This window comes from Tachyglossus aculeatus, chromosome 6 (genome assembly GCF_015852505.1).
Source record: "Tachyglossus aculeatus isolate mTacAcu1 chromosome 6, mTacAcu1.pri, whole genome shotgun sequence".
NCBI classification, from domain to species: Eukaryota; Metazoa; Chordata; class Mammalia; order Monotremata; family Tachyglossidae; genus Tachyglossus; species Tachyglossus aculeatus.
This window is the reverse complement of record NC_052071.1, coordinates 46,198,065-46,217,550: the sequence shown is the minus strand read 5'-3', so window position 1 is coordinate 46,217,550 and position 19,486 is coordinate 46,198,065. Positions and strand designations below refer to the sequence as shown.

The window sequence follows — 19,486 nt, the reverse complement described above, 5'->3', positions numbered from 1 at the left end:
CACAATTTAGTGCATTGGTGGGTTGATTAGCTGGAGAATCAGCATGGCCTAGTGGAAAGCACACATGTCCATATCTGTAATTTATTTATATTAATGTCTGTCTCCCCCTCTAGATTGTAAGCTCACTGTGGTCAGGAAATGTGTCTGTTTATTCTTTTAATGTACTCTCCCAGGCACATAGTACAGCGCTTTGCACACAGTAAGCACTCAATAAATACAACTGAATGAACGAAAGAAAGAGCCGGGGCCTGGGTGTGAGAGGACCTGGGTTCTTCTAATCCCAGCTCTGCCATTTGTCAGCTTTGTGACCTTGGGCAAGTCACTTAACTTCTCTGTGTCTAAATTTCCTCTTTTGTAAAATGGGGAGATTGAGAGCCCCGTGTGGCACGGGGGCTGTGTCCACCCATCTTGTATCTTCTATCTAATCCAGCATTTAGTACAGTGCCTGGGACGTAGTAAGTGCTTAACAAATAACATTATCATCATTATTAATAATAATCGATCCACTGCCTTCAATAGAACATTTTAATATGATACCTCCATGGAGTACAGTCCTTTGCACACAGTAGGTACTTCGTATTTTAAATTAATTTAAAATGCAAACATTTTTCGGTGAAACATCCGGAGTTTCCTTAGATAACTGACACCTCTGGTTTGTTTTTACCCCTCTCTCCTGTGTCCTACAACAGCCTACTCTCAGAAGGATCTAACTTCCTTCCAGAGAAGCACAGGCTTGGGAGTCGGAGGTTGTGGGTTCTAATCCCAGCTCTGCCACTTGTCAGCTGTGTGACTTTGGGTAAGTCACTTCTCTGTGCCTCAGTTACATCATCTGTAATATGGGGATTAAGATTGTGAGCCCCACGTGGACAACCTGATTACCTTATATGTACCCTAGAGCTTAGAACAGTGTCCACAGAAAGCCCTTAAAAAATACCATTATTATTATTATTATTCCTTAAGCCCTCAGCCCCAGTAGCCTTTTCTCAACTCAGTCTCCTATTTCTCTCCCAGTGGAAGGAGGGATGGGAGGTGGGCAAAGATACTGATGTCTATTTCTGGTCTGGGCTTCCTTCTTTTCCTGAATATCGGTAGTATGCACCCTCGGGACCTGTTGTCGTTGTCGTTAATGGTATTTGTAAAGCACTTTCCACCTTCTGGTCCCTAGCTGGGGAGAACTCAACCCTCGAGGAGACACCGGCTGGTCCGAGCCCAGCCCAGACCGTGCTCACAGCAGGCCACAGTGGCCTCGGATGAGACAGCTTGGTAGCAGTGTGGCCTAGTGCTTAGAGCACGGCCCTGGATGTCAGAAGGACCTGGGCTCCAATTTCAGATCCGCCACTTATCTGCTGGGTGACTTTGAGCAGGCTGCTTCGATTCTCTGTGCCTCAGTTTCCTTATCTGTCAAATGGGGATTAATACTGTGAGCCCCATGTGGAGCACGGATTGTACCTATCCCAGCACTTGTTTCGGTGCCCAGAACGTAGTAAGCACTCCTCAGATGGAAAGAGCAATGCTCTGGGAATCGCGAGACCGGGATTCAAGTGCCAGTTTTGCCTGAAGCTGGCTAATGAGGGCCCAGGCCAATGTGGTGGGCAACACGCTGCCCCTCTGCCCATTGACTGACCCGCTGCACTCTGTGCCCCGGTAGGAAACACGACTGGCAGGGCTGAGACACGGACCGGACCTGTGCAAGCCACTAGCATTAGAATCAACTCCTCCGTGCTGCTTCTCGTTCCTGTAGTCTCAGACTGAAGTTCATCGGGCGTCTGACAAAAGTCTCCACCTATATCAGCCTGCATTCAGCGTCTAAAAGTCATTCCTTTTAGACTGTGAGCCCCTTTTAGACTGTGAGCCCGCTGTTGGGTAGGGACTGTCTCTATATGTTGCCAATTTGTACTTCCCAAGCGCTTAGTACAGTGCTCTGCGCACAGTAAGCGCTCAATAAATACGATGGATGATGATGATTCCTTTTGCAAGGAAGGAAGCTTGAGAGTATTTTGAGATGTGGGTAATCCGAGGACGTGGACAACATTCCTCTGGGACCAACTTTATATCGAATAATGTTCATTTGCTCACCCTCCGCAGCCCATATAATGAATACATATTTGGCTGTATCTCCAAGGAATAAAACAACTGCTTATTTGAGGAAAAAAAAAAGCAGAATCCATGTTTCTTAAAGGGCTTTAAAAAAGCAGTCTCTCCCCTTACTATGCCCTAGTTTCCTCTTTTCCCACTCCCTTCTGTATTGCCTTGAGTTGTCTATTTATTCATCAGCACTTATGTATATATCTGTAATTTATTTATATTACTGTCCATCTCCCATCTAGACTGTAAGCTCATTTTGGCCAGAGAATGTGTCTACTAACTCTGTAATACTGTACTCACCCAAGCATTCAATACAGTGCTCTGGACACAATAAGCGCTCAATAAAAACAATTGACTGATTTTCAACCCAACAGAAAGAGGCTCTGCTATTGGTGATTTTTATCCTAAATTAGGTTCATTTATTCAATCATATTTATTGTGCCCTTACTATGTGCAAAGCACTGTACTAAGCGCTTGGGAGAGTACAATATAATAGACATATTCCTGCCCACAGTGAACTCACAGTCGAGATGGGGAGACAGATTTTAATATAAATAAATAGATAAATTACAGATATATACAGATAAAATGGGAAGCAGCATGGCTCAGTGGAAAGAGACCGGGCTTGGGAGTCAGAGGTCTTGGGTTCTAATCCCGGCTCTGCCACTTGTCAGCTGTGTGACTTTGGACAAGTCACTTAACTTCTCTGTGCCTCAGGAACCTCATCTGTAAAATGGGGATTAGGACTGTTAGCCCCCCGTGGGACAACTTGATCACCTTGTAACCTCTCCAGCGCTTAGAACAGTGCTCTGCACATAGTAAGCACTTAATAAATGCCATTATTATTATTATTATTATTAATCCCGGCCCTGCCACTTGTCAGCTGTGTGACTTTGGGCAAGTCACTTAACTTCTCTGTGCCTCAATTACCTCACCTATCAAATGGGAATTAAGACTGCGACCCCCATGTAGGACAACCTCATCATCATCATCATCATCATCAATCGTATTTATTGAGCGCTTACTGTGTGCAGAGCACTGTACTAAACGCTTGGGAAGTACAAGTTGGCAACATATAGAGACAGTCCCTACCCAACAGTGGGCTCACAGTCTAGAAGGGGGAGACAGAGAACAAAACCAAACATCCTAACAAAATTAAATAAATAGAATAGATATGTACAAGTAAAATAAATAAATAAATAGAGTAACAAATATGTACAAACATATATACAGGTGCTGTGGGGAAGGGAAGGAGGTAAGATTGCTTAGAACAGTGCTTGGCACATCAGCATCATCAATCGTATTTATTGAGCGCTTACTATGTGCAGAGCACTGTACTAAGCGCTTGGGTAGTACAAATTGGCAACATATAGAGACAGTCCCTACCCAACGGTGGGCTCACAGTCTAAAAAGTGTGGCACATAGTATGGCACATAGTATGGCACATCTATGGCACATATATCATTATTATTTTTATTATATACATATGTGCATTAGGGATGGGAAGGAGGATGAATGAAGAAGAGAGAGAGAGCAAAAGAGAGTGGGAGAAGAGAAGAGGAGAGCTGAGTGAGGGAAGGCTTCTTGGAGGAGAGGGGACATGCTCTCAATAAGGCTTTGAAGTGGGGGAGACCAATTATCTGTCTGATATGAGGAGGGTGGGCGGGCGGACGGGTGTCCAAAGGCAGAGGAAGGATGTGGGAGAGAGGTCGGCGGAGAGATAGAGGAGATCGAGGCACACGGAGAAGGTAAGCATTAGAGGAACAAAGTGTGGGGGCTGTGTTGTAGTAGGAGAGAAGCAAAGTGAGGAAGGAGGGGGGAAGGTGATTAAGTGCTTCAAAGCCAGTGGTGAGGAGCTTTGGTTTGATATGGATAGAGAAACAGCGTGGCTTAAGTGAAAAAAGCACTGGCTTGGGAGTCAGAGGATGTGGGTTCTAATCCTGGCTTCCCCACTTGCCTGCTGTGTGACCTTGGGCAAGCCACAACTTCTCTGTGCCTCAATTCCCTCATCTGTAAAACAGGGATTAAGACTGTGAGCCCCACCTGGGACAACCTTATTACCCTTGTACCTACCCCAGGACTGAGAACAGTGCTTGGCACGTAATAAGCCCTTAACAAGTACCATGATCATCGTTATTATCACTATTATTATTATTATTATACGGAGGTGGATGGGCAACCACTGGAGTTTCCTGAGGCGTGGGAAAAAATGGTCTGTACATAGGTTGAGACCATGCAGATCATGAGACTGCTTTTCCATAATAATTACAGTATTTTTAAGTGCTTACTCTGAGTCAAACCCCGTTCTAAGCACTGGGATAGATACAACTTAATCATAGACAGTCAATCCCAGTAACCAAATATCACCTGGCATAGATCATTAATCTCCACAGAGATTAAACTTCTCCTTTCCAACTTGGTGGAGTTGGCTTTCCTAAGGCATTTCCACGTCCTTTCTGAAAAATATATATATATATATTTTTTTTTTTTAAAGAGGATGTGCAAATACTTATACCAGTAAATTTACTTGGGGATTATACAGCATATTTAACTTGTACTTCCCGAGCACTTAGTGCCCTGCACACAGTAAGTGCTCAATAAATACGAATGAATGAATGAATGAAAGTGTCTTTCAGTTTGTTTTTTAGGGAACCCCTTGGTTGAAATGTGGTTCTCTAACTCTGCTACCACAGAAGTCACGCAGTTTCCAATCCTCCCTGAATCACACAAGCATTGGGAGGGGGGAAAACAGGTGGTAGACCCAGAATGGCAAACAGTCCCTGAGAGGCAGTGTGGCCTAGTAGATAGAGCATGGTCCTGGGACTCAGAAGGTCCTGGTTTCTAATGCCAGTTCTGCCACTTGCTTGCTGTGTGACCTTGAGCAAGTCACTTCACTTCTTTGTGCCTCTATTTTCCTCCACTGTAAAATGGGGATTTAATACCTGTTCTCACACCCAATTTGGCTTCTCCAAGAGAGGCCGCACCACCATTTGTGAAAAGGGGCACGTTGATGAGCGATCGAAAAGGGGGACAAGGGCAAGCTGCCTCCCCACAAACTACAACTTCTCATTCTCACCTGGCCCACGTACTACCTCTGGCCTGGAAAACCCTCCCACCTCACATTCACTAAACTCGCTCTCTTCTTCCCTTTAAAGCCCGACTGAGAGCTCACCTCCTCCGGGAAGCCTTCCCAGACTGCCCCCCCTTAACCTCTGCTCCTCCTCCCCTCCCCATCACCCCTACTCTTTCCCTCTGCCCTACCCCCTTCCCCTCCCCACAGCACTTGTGTATATTTGTACATATTTATTACTCTATTTTATTAATGATGTGTATATAGCTATAATTCTATTTATTGATTTTGATCAATCAACTGTATTTATTGAGCGCTTACTGTGTGCAGACCACTGTACTAAGCGCTTGGGAAGTACAAGTTGGCAACATATAGAGACAGTCCCTGCCCAACAGTGGGCTCACAGTCTAGAAGGGGGAGACAGAGAACAAAACCATACTAACAAAATAAAATAAATAGAATAGATATTACGAGATAAATAGAGTAATAAATATGTAAAAAAATTTGACGGTATTGACTCCTGTCTTCTTGTTTTGTTTTCTGTCTTCCCCTTCTAGCCTGTGAGTCCGTTGTTGTTGGGGAGGGACCGTCTCTATATGCTGCCGATCTGTACTTCCCAAGTGCTTAGTACAGTGCTCTGCATACAGTAAGCACTCAATAAATACGATTGATTGGGAGGGGGGGAGGAAGGAGAAAAAGCGCTCAATAAATACAATTGAATGAATGGAATGAAATACAGTGCTCTGCACACAGTAAGCGCTCAATAAATACAATTGAATGGATGAATGCATAGCGAATGAATGAATGCATGAGTGAATGAATGCATGACGAGTGATTGAATGTCGAGTGATTGAATGTCGAGTGATTGAATGTCGAGTGATTGAATGAATGTTGAGTGATGATTGAATGAATGTCGAGTGATTTTTGAATGAATGTCGAGTGATGATTGAATGAATGTCGAGTGATGATTGAATGAATGTCGAGTGGTTGAATGTCGAGTGATTGAATGAATGTCGAGTGAATGATTGTCGAGTGAATGAATGTCTTTTAGACTGTGAGCCCACTGTTGGGTAGGGACTGTCTCTATATGTTGCCAACTTGTACTTCCCAAGCGCTTAGTACAGTGCTCTGCACACAGTAAGTGCTCAATAAATACGATTGATTGAATGTCGAGTGAATGAATGTCGAGTGAATGATTGAATGACTGACTGACCGAATGACTGACTGACCGACCGAATGACTGACTGACCGAATGACTGACTGACCGACCGAATGACTGACTGACCAAATGACTGACTGACCGAATGAATGCCCTCCCTCTGCCCATCCGCCAAGGTAGCTCTCTTCCTCCCTTCAAGGCCCTACTGAGAGCTCACCTCCTCCAGGAGGCCTTCCCAGACTGAGCCCCTTCCTTCCTCTCCCCCTCTTCCCCCTCTCCATCCCCCCATCTTACCTCCTTCCCTTCCCCGCAGCACCTGTATATATGTATGTTTGTACATATTTATTACTCTATTTATTTATTTAACCTGTACATATCTATTCTATTTATTTTATTTTGTTAGTATGTTTGGTTTTGTTCTCTGTCTCCCCCTTTTAGACTATGAGCCCACTGTTGGTTAGGGACTGTCTCTATATGTTGCCAACTTGGACTTCCCAAGCGCTTAGTACAGTGCTCTGCACATAGTAAGCGCTCAATAAATACGATTGATTGATCGATTGAATGAATTCGAGTGAACGAATATCGAGTGAATGAATGTCTTTTCGACTGAGCCCACTGTTGGGTAGGGACTGTCTCTATATGTTGCCACCTTGTACTTCCCAAGCCCTTAGTACAGTGCTCTGCACACAGTAAGCACTCAACAAATACGATTGATTGAATGTCGAGTGAATGATTGAATGACTGACTGACTGACAATGATTGACTGAATGATTGACTGTGAGCCCTTTTAGACTGTGAGCCCACTGTTGGGTAGGGACTGTCTCTATGTGTTGCCAATTTGTACTTCCCAAGCGCTTAGTACAGTGCTCTGCACATAGTAAGCGCTCAATAAATACGATTGATGTTGATGATGATGATGATGACTGATTGACTGACTGACAATGACTGACAATGACTGACTGACAATGACTGACTGAACGAACGACTGACTGAACGAACGACTGACTGAACGAACGACTGACTGAACGAACGACTGAACGAACGACTGACTGACAACGACTGACTGACAACGACTGACTGACAACGACTGACTGACAACGACTGACGACTGACTGACTGACGATTGACTGACAATGACTGACTGAACGACTGACTGACTGAACGACTGACTGACTGAACGACCGACTGACTGAACGACTGTGACTGAACGACTGTGACAACGACTGACTGAACGAACGACTGAACGAACGAACGACTGACTGACGACTGACTGAACGAACGACTGACTGACAACGACTGACTGACAACGACTGGCTGACGACTGGCTGACGACTGACTGACGACTGACTGACAATGAATGACTGAACGACTGACTGACTGAACGAATGACTGACTGAACGACTGAACGAACGACTGACTGAACGACTGAACGAACGACTGACTGAACGAACGACTGACTGAACGAACGACTGACTGACAATGAATGACTGACAATGAATGACAATGAATGACTGACAATGAATGACTGACTGAACTGACTGAACGACTGAACGAACGACTGACTGAACGAACGACTGACTGAACGAACGACTGACTGAACGAACGACTGACTGAACGAACGACTGACAATGACTGACTGACTGACAATGAATGACTGAACGACTGACTGAACGAACGACTGACTGAACGAACGACTGACAATGACTGACTGACAATGACTGACTGACTGACTGACTGAATGAATGACTGGATGACTGAATGACTGGATGAATGAATGACAATGACTGAGCGATCCAAAAGGGGCAAAGGGGGAGCTTCCTCCCCTCACACTCCAACTCCCAGAAGCCCCCGCTTCCCTCCGGCGGCCCCCTCCAAGCGGGCGGCAGGCGCAGGGGGGGCCGCCGACGGCGGCGGCCACGGAAAACGACGGAACGCTTCGCCCCTTGACCCCGTCGGGCTTCCCTGCTCGGCTTTCCGAGTTGGCCCCGGCCCCTTCCCGCCGGGCTCGTCCCGGGGCGGCTCACCTTCCTCCGTCGGATGGCCTCGGCCAGCCGCACCCCCGACAGCAGCAGCAGTGGTTCGGTCGCCGGGGGGGGCGGCCCGGGGGGCGCGGTAGTTGGCGTCCAGGGCGCGCGCCGCGGAGCCCAGCAGGCCGATGAGGAAGCCCACCGCGCGCATGAGCAGTAGCAGGCAGCGGTGGGCGCGCGACGGGGCCATGGCCGCCCTGCCCGGCGGCCGAGCCGGCGCTCTGAGGCGGCGCTCTGAGGCGGCCTTCGGGCCGCCGCCCCCCCCGCCCATTATGCCCCGCGCGCAGGCGCACTGTCACCCCTGGGCGGGCGGGAGGGCGGCCAACTAGGCCTGTCATGGCGGCCGCGCCTGAGGCGGCGGCCCTGACAGGAGGCTTGAGGTCAATCAATCGTGTTTATTGAGCGCCTATTGTGTGCAGAACACCTGCACCTGTATATATATATATATATACCTGTATATATACAGGTGCTGTGGGGAAGGGAAGGAGGTAAAATGGGGGGATGGAGAGGGGGATGGGGGAGAAGAAGGAAGAGAGGGGGGAGAGAGGACAACAAAACATATTCACAAAATATTTTATTTTTATATTTCTAAAATATAAAATTAAATAGAATATATGTACAAATAAAATAAATAAATAAACAGAATCGTAAATATATACAAGGAGAGAAGCAGCGTGGCTCAGTGGAAAGAGCCCGGGCTTAGGAGTCAGAGATCATGGGTTCAAATCCCGGCCCCACCACTTGTCAGCTGCGTGACTTTGGGCAAGTCACTTCACTTCTCTGGGCCTCAGTTCGCTCATCTGGAAAATGGGGAAGAAGACTGTGAGCCCCACGTGGGACAACCTGATTGCCTTGTATCTACCCCAGCGCTTAGAACAGTGTTTTGCACATATTAAGTGCTTAACAAATACCAACATTATTATTATTATTACAAGTAAAATAGAGTATTAAATCTGTACAAACATATATACAGGTGCTGTGGGGAGGGGAAAGAGGTAGGGCAGGGAGGATGGGGAGGAGGAGAGGAAAAAAGGGGGGCCCCAACATACAGTCACACACAAACAGCGTGACTCACTGGCAGGAGCATGGGTTTGGGAGTCAGAGGTCATGGGTTCAAATCCCAGCTCCGCCAATTGTCAGCTGTGTGACCTTGGCCAAGTCACTTCTCTGTGCCTCAGGTACCTCATCTGAAATAGGGGGACTAAGACTGTGAGCCCCCGTGGGACAACCTGATCACCTTGTAACCTCCCCAGCGCTTAGAACAGTGCTTTGCACATAGTAAGCGCTTAATGTCATTATTATTATTCTCTGGGCCTCAGTTCCCTCATCTGTAAAATGGGGACTAAGACTGAGCCCCCTGCGGGGCAACCTGATCACCTTGTAGCCTCCCCAGTGCTTAGAACAGTGCTTTGCACATAGTAAGCACTTTAAAAATGCTGTTATTATAATGTTGGTTTTTGTTACCAACATTACCATGAGCCAAGCACTGTGAGCCCGTTGTTGGGTAGGGACTGTCTCTATATTTTGCCGACTTGTTCTTCCCAAGTGCTTAGTACAGTGCTCTGCACACAGTAAACACTCAATAATAATAATAATGATGGTATTCTAAGCGCTGGGGAGGTTACAAGGTGATCAGGTTGTCCCACAGGGGGCTCACAGTCTTAATCCCCATTTTACAGATGAGGTAACTGAAGCACAGAGAAGTTAAGTGGCTTGCCCAAAGTCACACAGCTGACCATTGGAAGAGCCAGGGTTTGAACCCTCGACTTCTGACTCCAAAGCCCGTGCTCTTTCCACTGAGCCACACTGCTCAATAAGTACGATTGAATAAGAACAGTGCTTTGCACATAGTAAGCGCTTAACATAGACCAACATTATTATTATTATACAAGATAATCAGATGGTCCCAAGTGGGGCTCAAAGTCTTAATCCCCATTTTACAGATGAGGTAATAATAATAATAAAGATGGTATTTGTTAAGCGCTTCCCATATGCCAAGCACTGTTCTAAGCACTGTGGTAGACACAAGGTAATTAGGCTGTCCCACATGGGGATTAAGAATGTGAGCCCTATTTTACAGATGAGGTAACGGGCACAGAGAAGTTAAATGATTTGCCCAAAGTCACACAGCTGACAATTGGCGGAGCTGGGATTAGAACCCATGACCTCTGACTCCCAAGCCCGGGCTCTTTCCACTGAGCCATGCTGCTCAATAAGTACAATCGAATAAGAACAGTGCTTTGCACATAGTAAGTGCTTAATACCATCATTATTATTATTATACAAGATAATCAGTTGGTCCCAGGTGGGGCTCAAAGCCTTAATCCCCATTTTACAGATGAGGTAATAATAATTAAGCGCTTACCATGTGCCAAGCACTGTTCTAGACACAAGGTAATTAGGCTGTCCCCCATAGGGCTCACAGTCTTAATCCCCATTTTACAGATGAGGTAACAGGCACAGAGAAGTTAAGTGATTTGCCCAGAGTCACACAGCTGACAAGTGGCGGGGCTGGGATTAGAACCCATGACCTTTGACTCCCAAGCCCGGGCTCTTTCCACTGAGCCAGGCTGCTTCCCGTACTACAGGAAATGGTCACCTTCCCTGCTCACAGACTACAGGCCTTTACATTGGGATTAGGTTTGGGATTAGGATTAGCTTGAACCGGGTCGCCTTAAAGTACAGTGTGGGAAAGTGGAGAGGAGGTTTGCTGATAATAGTTACTTATTTATAATTACTAGACCCATGAGCAATTAAACACCATGTTATTATTAAACACTATTATTATTATTGTGTTTAATTGCTTGTGGGTCTAATCCCAGCTCTGCCACTTGTCTTAGTACAATGCTTTGCACACAGTAAGCACTCAAATATGATTGAATAAATGAATGAATGGCAAATGAATGAATGCCAGGCACTGTACAAGCACTGGGGTAGATGCAGTCCCTGTCCCACATGGGGCTCCCAGTCTTAATCCCCATTTTACAGATGAGGGAACTGAGGCACAGAGAAGTGATTTGCCCAAGGTCACACAGCAGATAAATGGTGGAGGCAGAATTAAAACCCAGGTCCTTCTGTCTCCCAGGCCCATGTTTTATCCAGTAGGCCATGCTGCTTCTCTTGGAGCCAGAATTTCTGGACTTTGAGAAAGGAGTTGAAGGAGCCACCTTTGGTTTTGAGACATAATTTTAAGAAGCTGAAGTGCCTCCTTTGGATCCCCCTACCCTTTCCTCCAAATCCATATACATAACTTCCAACAGAAGCTCTTAGCTGAGGACTAAGGGAATTTCAGCTAACAGGGCAGAACAAATCCTTGCACACGTTTAAGTTCCCTCTGCCCCTCTTCCCTATCTCCCCAGGCATCCATCCACAATTAGGAGAGATTTGGGCTGGATATAGTAAAGATATTTTTGATTAGGGGGAATAAAACCCTGAATTAAGCTACCAAGAGAGACTCCATCTCAGGAAGACTTTAGATTAGTCAGTTCCAGATTCGCCCTGGATGGCCTAGTCATTTGTCTCCCTGAAGGTAAAGGAGCAGGCCCCAAGGACTTTTCAAGGTTACTTTTAGCTCAATAATTCCAGTATTCTTCAGTGAATGGCCTGGGGAATTTTTAGAAGTAGGGTCAGTGGTGGTGTGACAGACCAAACCACCTGACTGGCAGTTAGCCAACATCCAAACAATCAGCCTAATTGGCAACAATTGTTTGGTCTCTGACCTCCTGTCCCCCCCTGACCCCACACACATCTGCACAATCTAGGACCTTCCAACAACAATATTTACTCACAGGACTCAATTGCATTAGCCACCGGGGACTGAGAGCCTAATAAATGAATCAACTGGAAAAAATAAAATACTACATCAGGTGTGTTTTTACTTTCCTAGCATTCATTTCAGCCTCATCTCTACTGGAGAGAGGCTCTCTGAGCAGCAGTAGCACAGAGAAAAATCCCACCCAGAATGGTGAGATTTTTCATCACTGAAGTGTTGAACAAACTTCTCAAGTTATTTTTATTGCTCCGAACTTGTTGTTTATAGAGTTACAGCCCTTGGAGTTCATCATAGGACGTATACTTGCATGGAGCCCCTAGATGCATTTGTACGATTCATTCATTCATATTTATTGAGTGCTTATTGAGGGTAAGGCACTGTACTAAGCAGCATGGCTCAGTGGAAAGAGCACGGGTTTTGGAGTCAGAGGTCATGGGTTCAAATCCCCACCCCTCCACATGTCTGCTGTGTGACCTTGGGCAAGTCACTTAACTTCTCTGAGCCTCAATTACCTCATCTGTAAAATGGGGATTAACACTGTGAGTCCCATGTGGGACAACCTGATCACCTTGTATCCCCCCCAGCGCTTAGAACAGTGCTCTGCACATAGTAAGCACTTAACAAATGCCATTATTATTATTATTACTAAGCACTTAGAAAGTACAACTCAGCAACAGAGACAATCCCTAGTCTATATAATCTTACTGCCTGTATCTTGACAACCTTACCTGTAAATTGGCCAGGAGTTCTTGATTTAAAGAGAATCTCAGGATCTTACCTACTTCATTCTGCCTCGAGGCAGGCATGAACCTACCCAGCCAGCTGATGAACTCTACATTAACTTTAAAATGAGACACGTTTAAAGTCAGTAAGAGGGCTGAGACAGCCAGTGGCACTGAAAGACTGGACAACTGATTGCAAGGACACACCTGTGCCCATTTGAGGTTCACCATTTCATGGCTTAAGTGGATAGCCTCCCTTTTAGACTGTGAGCCCACTGTTGGGTAGGGACTGTCTCTATATGTTGCCAACTTGTACTTCCCAAGCGCTTAGTACAATGCCCTGCACACAGTAAGCGCTCAATAAATACAATTGATTGATAGAGTATAGACCTGACAGGCCCAGCTCCACCACTTGTCTGCTATGTCCTTGGGCAGGTGACTTCAGTTCTCCGTGCCTCAGTTACCTCACTGTAAAAAGGGGATGAAGATTGTAAATTCCCTGAGACAGGGAATGGGTCAAACCTGATTAACGTGTATCTACCCCTGTGTTTGGCACATAGTAAGCACTTAGTTTCCATAATTATTACTATGGCAGGGGTCAGGGACAATTGGACTGGGAGTAAAGATTGCTTACCAGGTTCGATAAGTGGTAACAAAGCCCCAGTGTCAGGACTGGACATCCTTACACATGACAAATGACAGTGTCCACCCGCCCACATAAATTTCCATGGGTTAGACTCACTTCTTCCACAGGATTATCTAGTTACACTTGCTCCCCAAAACCAGCATTCCATAAAATCTACTCACCAACCTCACAGCCTGTAAAAAGCCAGACACAATGACCCCAGCATACTCCTGACATATATTTTGCATCTAAATCTATTAAGTTTGCATGGTCAGGCCAAAGTACCTGACCTCCAATATACTCACAACCAACAAAAAAATGGAAATTTCTTATGCCTGCAATGTCCAAAAATGCTTTCCTCCCCCCACCCTACTCTACTACCTACCTGATTCATAGCCCAGAACACCATCATTTCTCTTCCTTTTATGAAAGGAGGGGCTTCAGAGTTGTTAGAAGGTGGGAATTAGCAACAGCTGTAATTGCTTCTTCTTGTTCTGAGTCTTGGGTGCCACGGCCTCATCGTTGCCCTGATTACAGAAAGGGGAACTGCTGTTGGGACTTTGATCATATAGGAGAGCACTCTCCCTAAAGTTGGATGCCAGTTTCATCATCAATCGTATTTATTGAGCGCTTACTATGTGCAGAGCACTGTACTAAGCGCTTGGGAAGCACAAGTTGGCAACATATAGAGACAGTCCCTACCCAACAGTGGGCTCACAGTCTAAAAGGGGGAGACAGAGAACAAAACCAAACATACTAACAAAATAAAATACATAGAATAGATATGTACAAGTAAAATAAATAAATAGATAGAGTAATAAATATGTACAAACATATATACATATATACAGGTGCTGTGGGGAAGGGAAGGAGGTAAGATGGGGGGATGGAGAGGGGGACGAGGGGGAGAGGAAGGAAGGGGCTCAGTCTGGGAAGGCATCCTGGAGGAGGTGAGCTCTCAGTAGGGCCTTGGCTCTCAGTAGGCTCTCAGTTTCAGCCAAGAGTCCAGCTGGTCCTAGAAAAGCAGATGAAGTTCTCTTCTGTTTTTATTGCGTAGCTCATGAATGAAAGGGAAGTTTTATTATTTTCTTGGGATAGAAGATCTATTATTAGTAGTATTATTATCCTTGTACCCTGCCATTCCCCTGCCTGTAATTTGTTTTAATGTCTGTGTCCCCAACTAGATTGTAAGCTCCTTGAGGTCCAGAATTGTGCCTCCCAATTCTATTGTAGTTTATTCTCCCAAGTGCTCAGTGCAGTGCTCTACATAAAGTAAGTACTCAATAAAAACTGTTAAATGGTCCCTGCAAAGGTGAACATGAGGGAAATTTTAAGAGTGCCGGGGAATTATTTTATTTGTACATATCTATTTATTTATTTTATTTTGTTAGTATGTTTGGTTTTGTTCTCTGTCTCCCCCTTTTAGACTGTGAGCCCACTGTTGGGTAGGGACTGTCTCTATATGTTGCCATTTTGTACTTCCCAAGTGCTTAGTACAGTGCTCTGCACATAGTAAGCGCTCAATAAATACGACTGATGATGATGAGGATAATTAATTTCAGCAATGGTCTTTCTTCCCTTTGGGAACCTTGACTGTTGAGACATGCTACTGAGAGTAAAATCATTTTGCATTTCAGTAGTGAACTTTGCTCACCACCTGAAAGAAATATCGAAGAGTATATCAGCAAATAAGACCTTTAAATTTTGTCTCTGTCACAAAGATCTTGCTGGACTTTGAGTTCATATATTTCATGGTGGAGTAGGATAAATCCGTCTCTATATGTTGCCAACTTGTACTTCCCGAGCGCTTAGTACAGTGCTCTGCACACAGTAAGCGCTCAATAAATACGATTGAATGAATGAATGAATCTATTCCCTTCCTAATTTTCCACCTCCCTGATCAGATCATCCTATTAACCACCCTTCACACTTACGTATATACCACTTTGCTAATTCTGTTTTCTCATCAATTTATGTTTTGCTTACTTCGTGTGGCTTAATGGAAAGAGCCAGGGTTTGGGAGTCAGAGATGGTGAGTTCTAATCCCGGCTCTGCAACCTGTCTGCTGTGTGACCTTGGGCAAGCCACTTAACTGCTCTGGGCCTCAGTTACCTCATCTGTAAATTGGGGATTGAGGCTGTGAGCCCCATGTGACACAGGGACTGTGTCCAACTCAATTTGCTGTGTCCAGCCCAGTGCTTAGTACAGTGCCTAGCACATAGTAAGCACTGAGCAAATACTGTAATTATTATTATTATTCTGGCTCCCAAGCCTGTGCTTTATCCACTAGGCCATGCTGCTTCTCATATTTTGTGTTCCCAAGTGCCTACAACAGTGTAATAATAATAATAATAATGGCATTTGTTAAGCGCTTATTATGTGTGAAGCACTGTTTTAAGCCCTGGGGGGGTGGGAATACAAGGTGATCAGGTTGTCCCACGTGGGGCTCACAGTTTCAATCCCCATTTTACAGAAGAGGTAACTGAGGCCCAGAGAAGTTAAGTGACTTGCCCAAAGCCACACAGCTGACAAGTGGCGGAGCTGGGGTTAGAACCCATGACCTCTGGCTCCCAAGCCCATGCTCCTTCCACTGAGCCACACTGCTAGAGTTGAAATTCAATAAATACTAATAATGATGATAAAAGCTTCCCTCCTCCAAATTCTCAAGTTCCCTATATCGAGGTCAGGTGAGATTTTTAAATGACAAAATTGATATCTAAAATCAAAGCTTTATCGTGTTAATAATAAATAATATAATAATAATGTAATAAATAATATAATAAAAATAATAAAAAATAATATAATAAACAATAATATCATTTAGGCAAATAAATTGAACAAAGAATCCTGGAAAACAAGAGGAGTCCCAACCGGAAGTAAAGAAAAAGATTTCTTCATTGGCCAGCTTCTTATCTTCGATTTCCCAAATGAGGAATTCTGCAGTGAGTAATGGATAATGATAAGTGGGAGGGAAACAGGTTTTTGAGGGTGGAGTAAGTCTAGGTCTAGATGCGAACTGATATGAAAAGGCTGTATTACTGGCCTTGTGGGCAGGGATCCTGTCTACCAACACTATTGTACTGTACATTCCCAAGTGCTTAATACAGTGCTAGGTACATAATAGGTGCTCAATAAACACCAAGTCAGTCCTTTTTTATGGTACTTGTTAATCACTAATTATGTGTCAAACACTAAACTAAGCCCTGGGGTAGATACAGGATAATCAGGTTGGACATCGTCTCTGTCCCACATAGGGCTCACACTCAAGGAGGCATAACAGGTATTAGGTCCCCATTTTACAGGGGAGGAAACTGAGGCATAGAAGCTGACTGACCCAAGGTCACACAGCAGACAAATGGCAGCGCAGGATTAGAACCCAGGTCCTCTGACTCCCACGCATGTGCTCTTCCTGCTAGGCCACACTGCTTCCCCGGTGCCGAATTATTTGATGTTAAAAGGAGAAGGTTTTATCTAGGTTTGAAAAATTATGGAAAAATGATTTCTGTTGACAAAGAGCAGAACTGATTACTAGTTAAATAAGAGGTGTGTGATTGCTAGTATAATTAGCAGAAAGATCACATTTGTGTTAGTAATTAACATCTTTTAACCTTCAAGTGCATCACAAGGTATCAAGCTTACCCAAGCCAGATTTGTTACTGTATTGTATTACTGTATTGTATTGTATTGCACTGTATTGAACAGATTTATTCCTTTATTTATTTTAGTTGTACATAGTTACTATTCTATTTATTTTGTTAATAATGTGCACCTACCTTTATATCTATTTATTCTGATGACTGGACACCTGTCCACATGTTTTGTTTTGTTGTCTGTCTCCCCCTTCTAGATTGTGAGCCCGTTGTTGGGTAGGGACCGTCTCTAGATGTTGCCAACTTGTACTTCCCAAGCACTTAGTCCAGTGCTCTGCACACAGTAAGCGCTCAATAAAGACGATTGAATGAATGAACGAAAAGCCAGCCCAGGAGGTGGCTTACAGTTTAATGATAAAATACATGTGTCCCAAATAAATAATAGTTTTTAAGTCCAATAACCTGCCTCTTTAGGTATTATTTTAATTTGAATCGTGTTTTCACTCACAGGGAAGCGGCGTGGCATAGTGGAGTCAGAAGCACCTGGGTTTGAATCCTGGCTTTGCCACTTGTCTCATCTATGATCTTGGGCAAGTCACTTCTCTGTGCTTCAGTCCCCTCATCTGTAAAATGGGGATTAAAGACAGTGAACCCCTTTTGGGACAGGGACTGTGTCCAAACTGATTGGCTTCTATCTACCCCAGCGCTTAGTTCAGTGCCTGGCACATATAGTAAGTGCTTAACAAATATCATATAAAGACAAAAAACAACAGAAAAACCCTTCACACATTACCTGGATGATTCAGACTCCAAAATGAGCCCTGCCCTCAATTATCTGGTTAATTCAGGCCATAAACCAATTGACCTTGAAATATTCCACGGCACCGGTTTAGCCATATAATTTTAAAGCAAAGTTCACTGTTGGTCTCTAGTGCCAACAAACAGAAGGAGGTAACCCAGGCTACACCAGATTTGTATTGATAAGAATTAACCCCCTTGGTGGTGTGGAGAGCTCTAACTTAACCCTCTTTAATATCTTATAGCCAAATCTAAATAAAATCTAATTTAGTTCCTAAGACCTGGGCAGTTTATTTCCCAGCTACTGACTCAGCTAATGAAGATCCTCACTCCACAGACACGTAAGTGCTTTGGAAACCGGAACAGTTCCACCTCCTACTCACAGCTCATTTGCCTCTCTTAAATTCTAGCAATTTGAATGGCATATGTGCATAAAGATTGAATAGCCTCAAGATGTTGCAAGCTGAAAAAAGGAATGCATCGACCATTCCAGTCATCTCCGAAGGTCTCCAGAGAAATTCAGTTGCCTGTTCGGTAGGAAAATTCATGTTTCTGTGTTATGCTTAGGTAGCTCCTTGTGGATCTGTCTCCCCATTTTATTTTTAGATTGTGGTCCCTCACAAGGGACAGGAACTGCATCTAATTCCACCTGCGGATGCTTTGTACACAAAGTAATAAATACAGTTCCTACTACTTATAACCTTCGGGTACCACTGTTCCCCTCAGTTGGCTCAATCAGCCTCTCCGTATTGAATCCTTTCGTTCATTCATTCACTCATTCATTCATTCAGTGAGTCATTCAATCGTATCCATCATCATCATCATCGATCGTATTGATTGAGCGCTTACTGTGTGCAGAGCACTGTACTAAGCGCTTGGGAAGTACAAATTGGCAACCTATAGAGACAGTCCCTACCCAACAGTGGGCTCACTGAGCGCTTACTGCGTGCAAAGCACTGTACGAAGCATTTGGGAGAGTACACTATAACAACAAATAGGCACATTCCTGCCCACAACGAGCTCACAGTCTAGAGGGGGAGACAGACATTAATATAAATAGATTAAAAAATGACTAAAATAAATCAATGCCAGATATAGGCATATGGGCTGTGGAGATGGGAGGGAGGATGAATGAAAAGAGCAAGTAAGAGCAGTACATCATCATCATCAATCGTATTTATTGAGCGCTTACTATGTGCAGAGCACTGTACTAAGCGCTTGAGGAGTGCCTTGTCAGGGAATCAGTACCATTAAGGACTCCAGTAGTGTAAGTGATGGCGTTGAAACCTTACTCAAGTAACTGATTTCTTTTCAGATATCAGAGGAGATCCCTTGGCCCCATTTCCAGGGGAGTGGCTACTCTAGATACCCCGATACCAAGCATCCCCTCACCCTCCTATCTGGGAGATCAGAACTGCAATGAAATCAAGGAGTCTGTATATCTGTAATTTATTTATATTAATGTCTGTCTCCCCCTCTATATCGTAAGCTCATTGTGGGCAGGGAATCTGTCTATTGTTAAATTATACTCTCCCAAGTGCTTAGTATTGTGCTCTGTAGACTGTAAGCTCCTCTAGACTGTAAACTCAAGGTGGGCAGGGAATGTGTCTGTTTATTGTTGTGTTGTGCTTTCCCAAG

General features: G+C 44.6%; 1 protein-coding gene across 1 annotated transcript in view; it reads right to left on the bottom strand.

Annotated features, from left to right (window-relative positions):
* FAAH2 (fatty acid amide hydrolase 2) overlaps positions 1-8,531 on the bottom strand; it is a 43,311-nt gene extending 34,780 nt beyond the window's left edge. The window contains 2 exon segments of the mRNA XM_038748428.1: positions 8,339-8,410; positions 8,412-8,531. Coding sequence (XP_038604356.1) covers positions 8,339-8,410; positions 8,412-8,531 — 192 coding nt within the window.
* Positions 8,532-19,486: the final 10,955 nt, after the last annotated feature.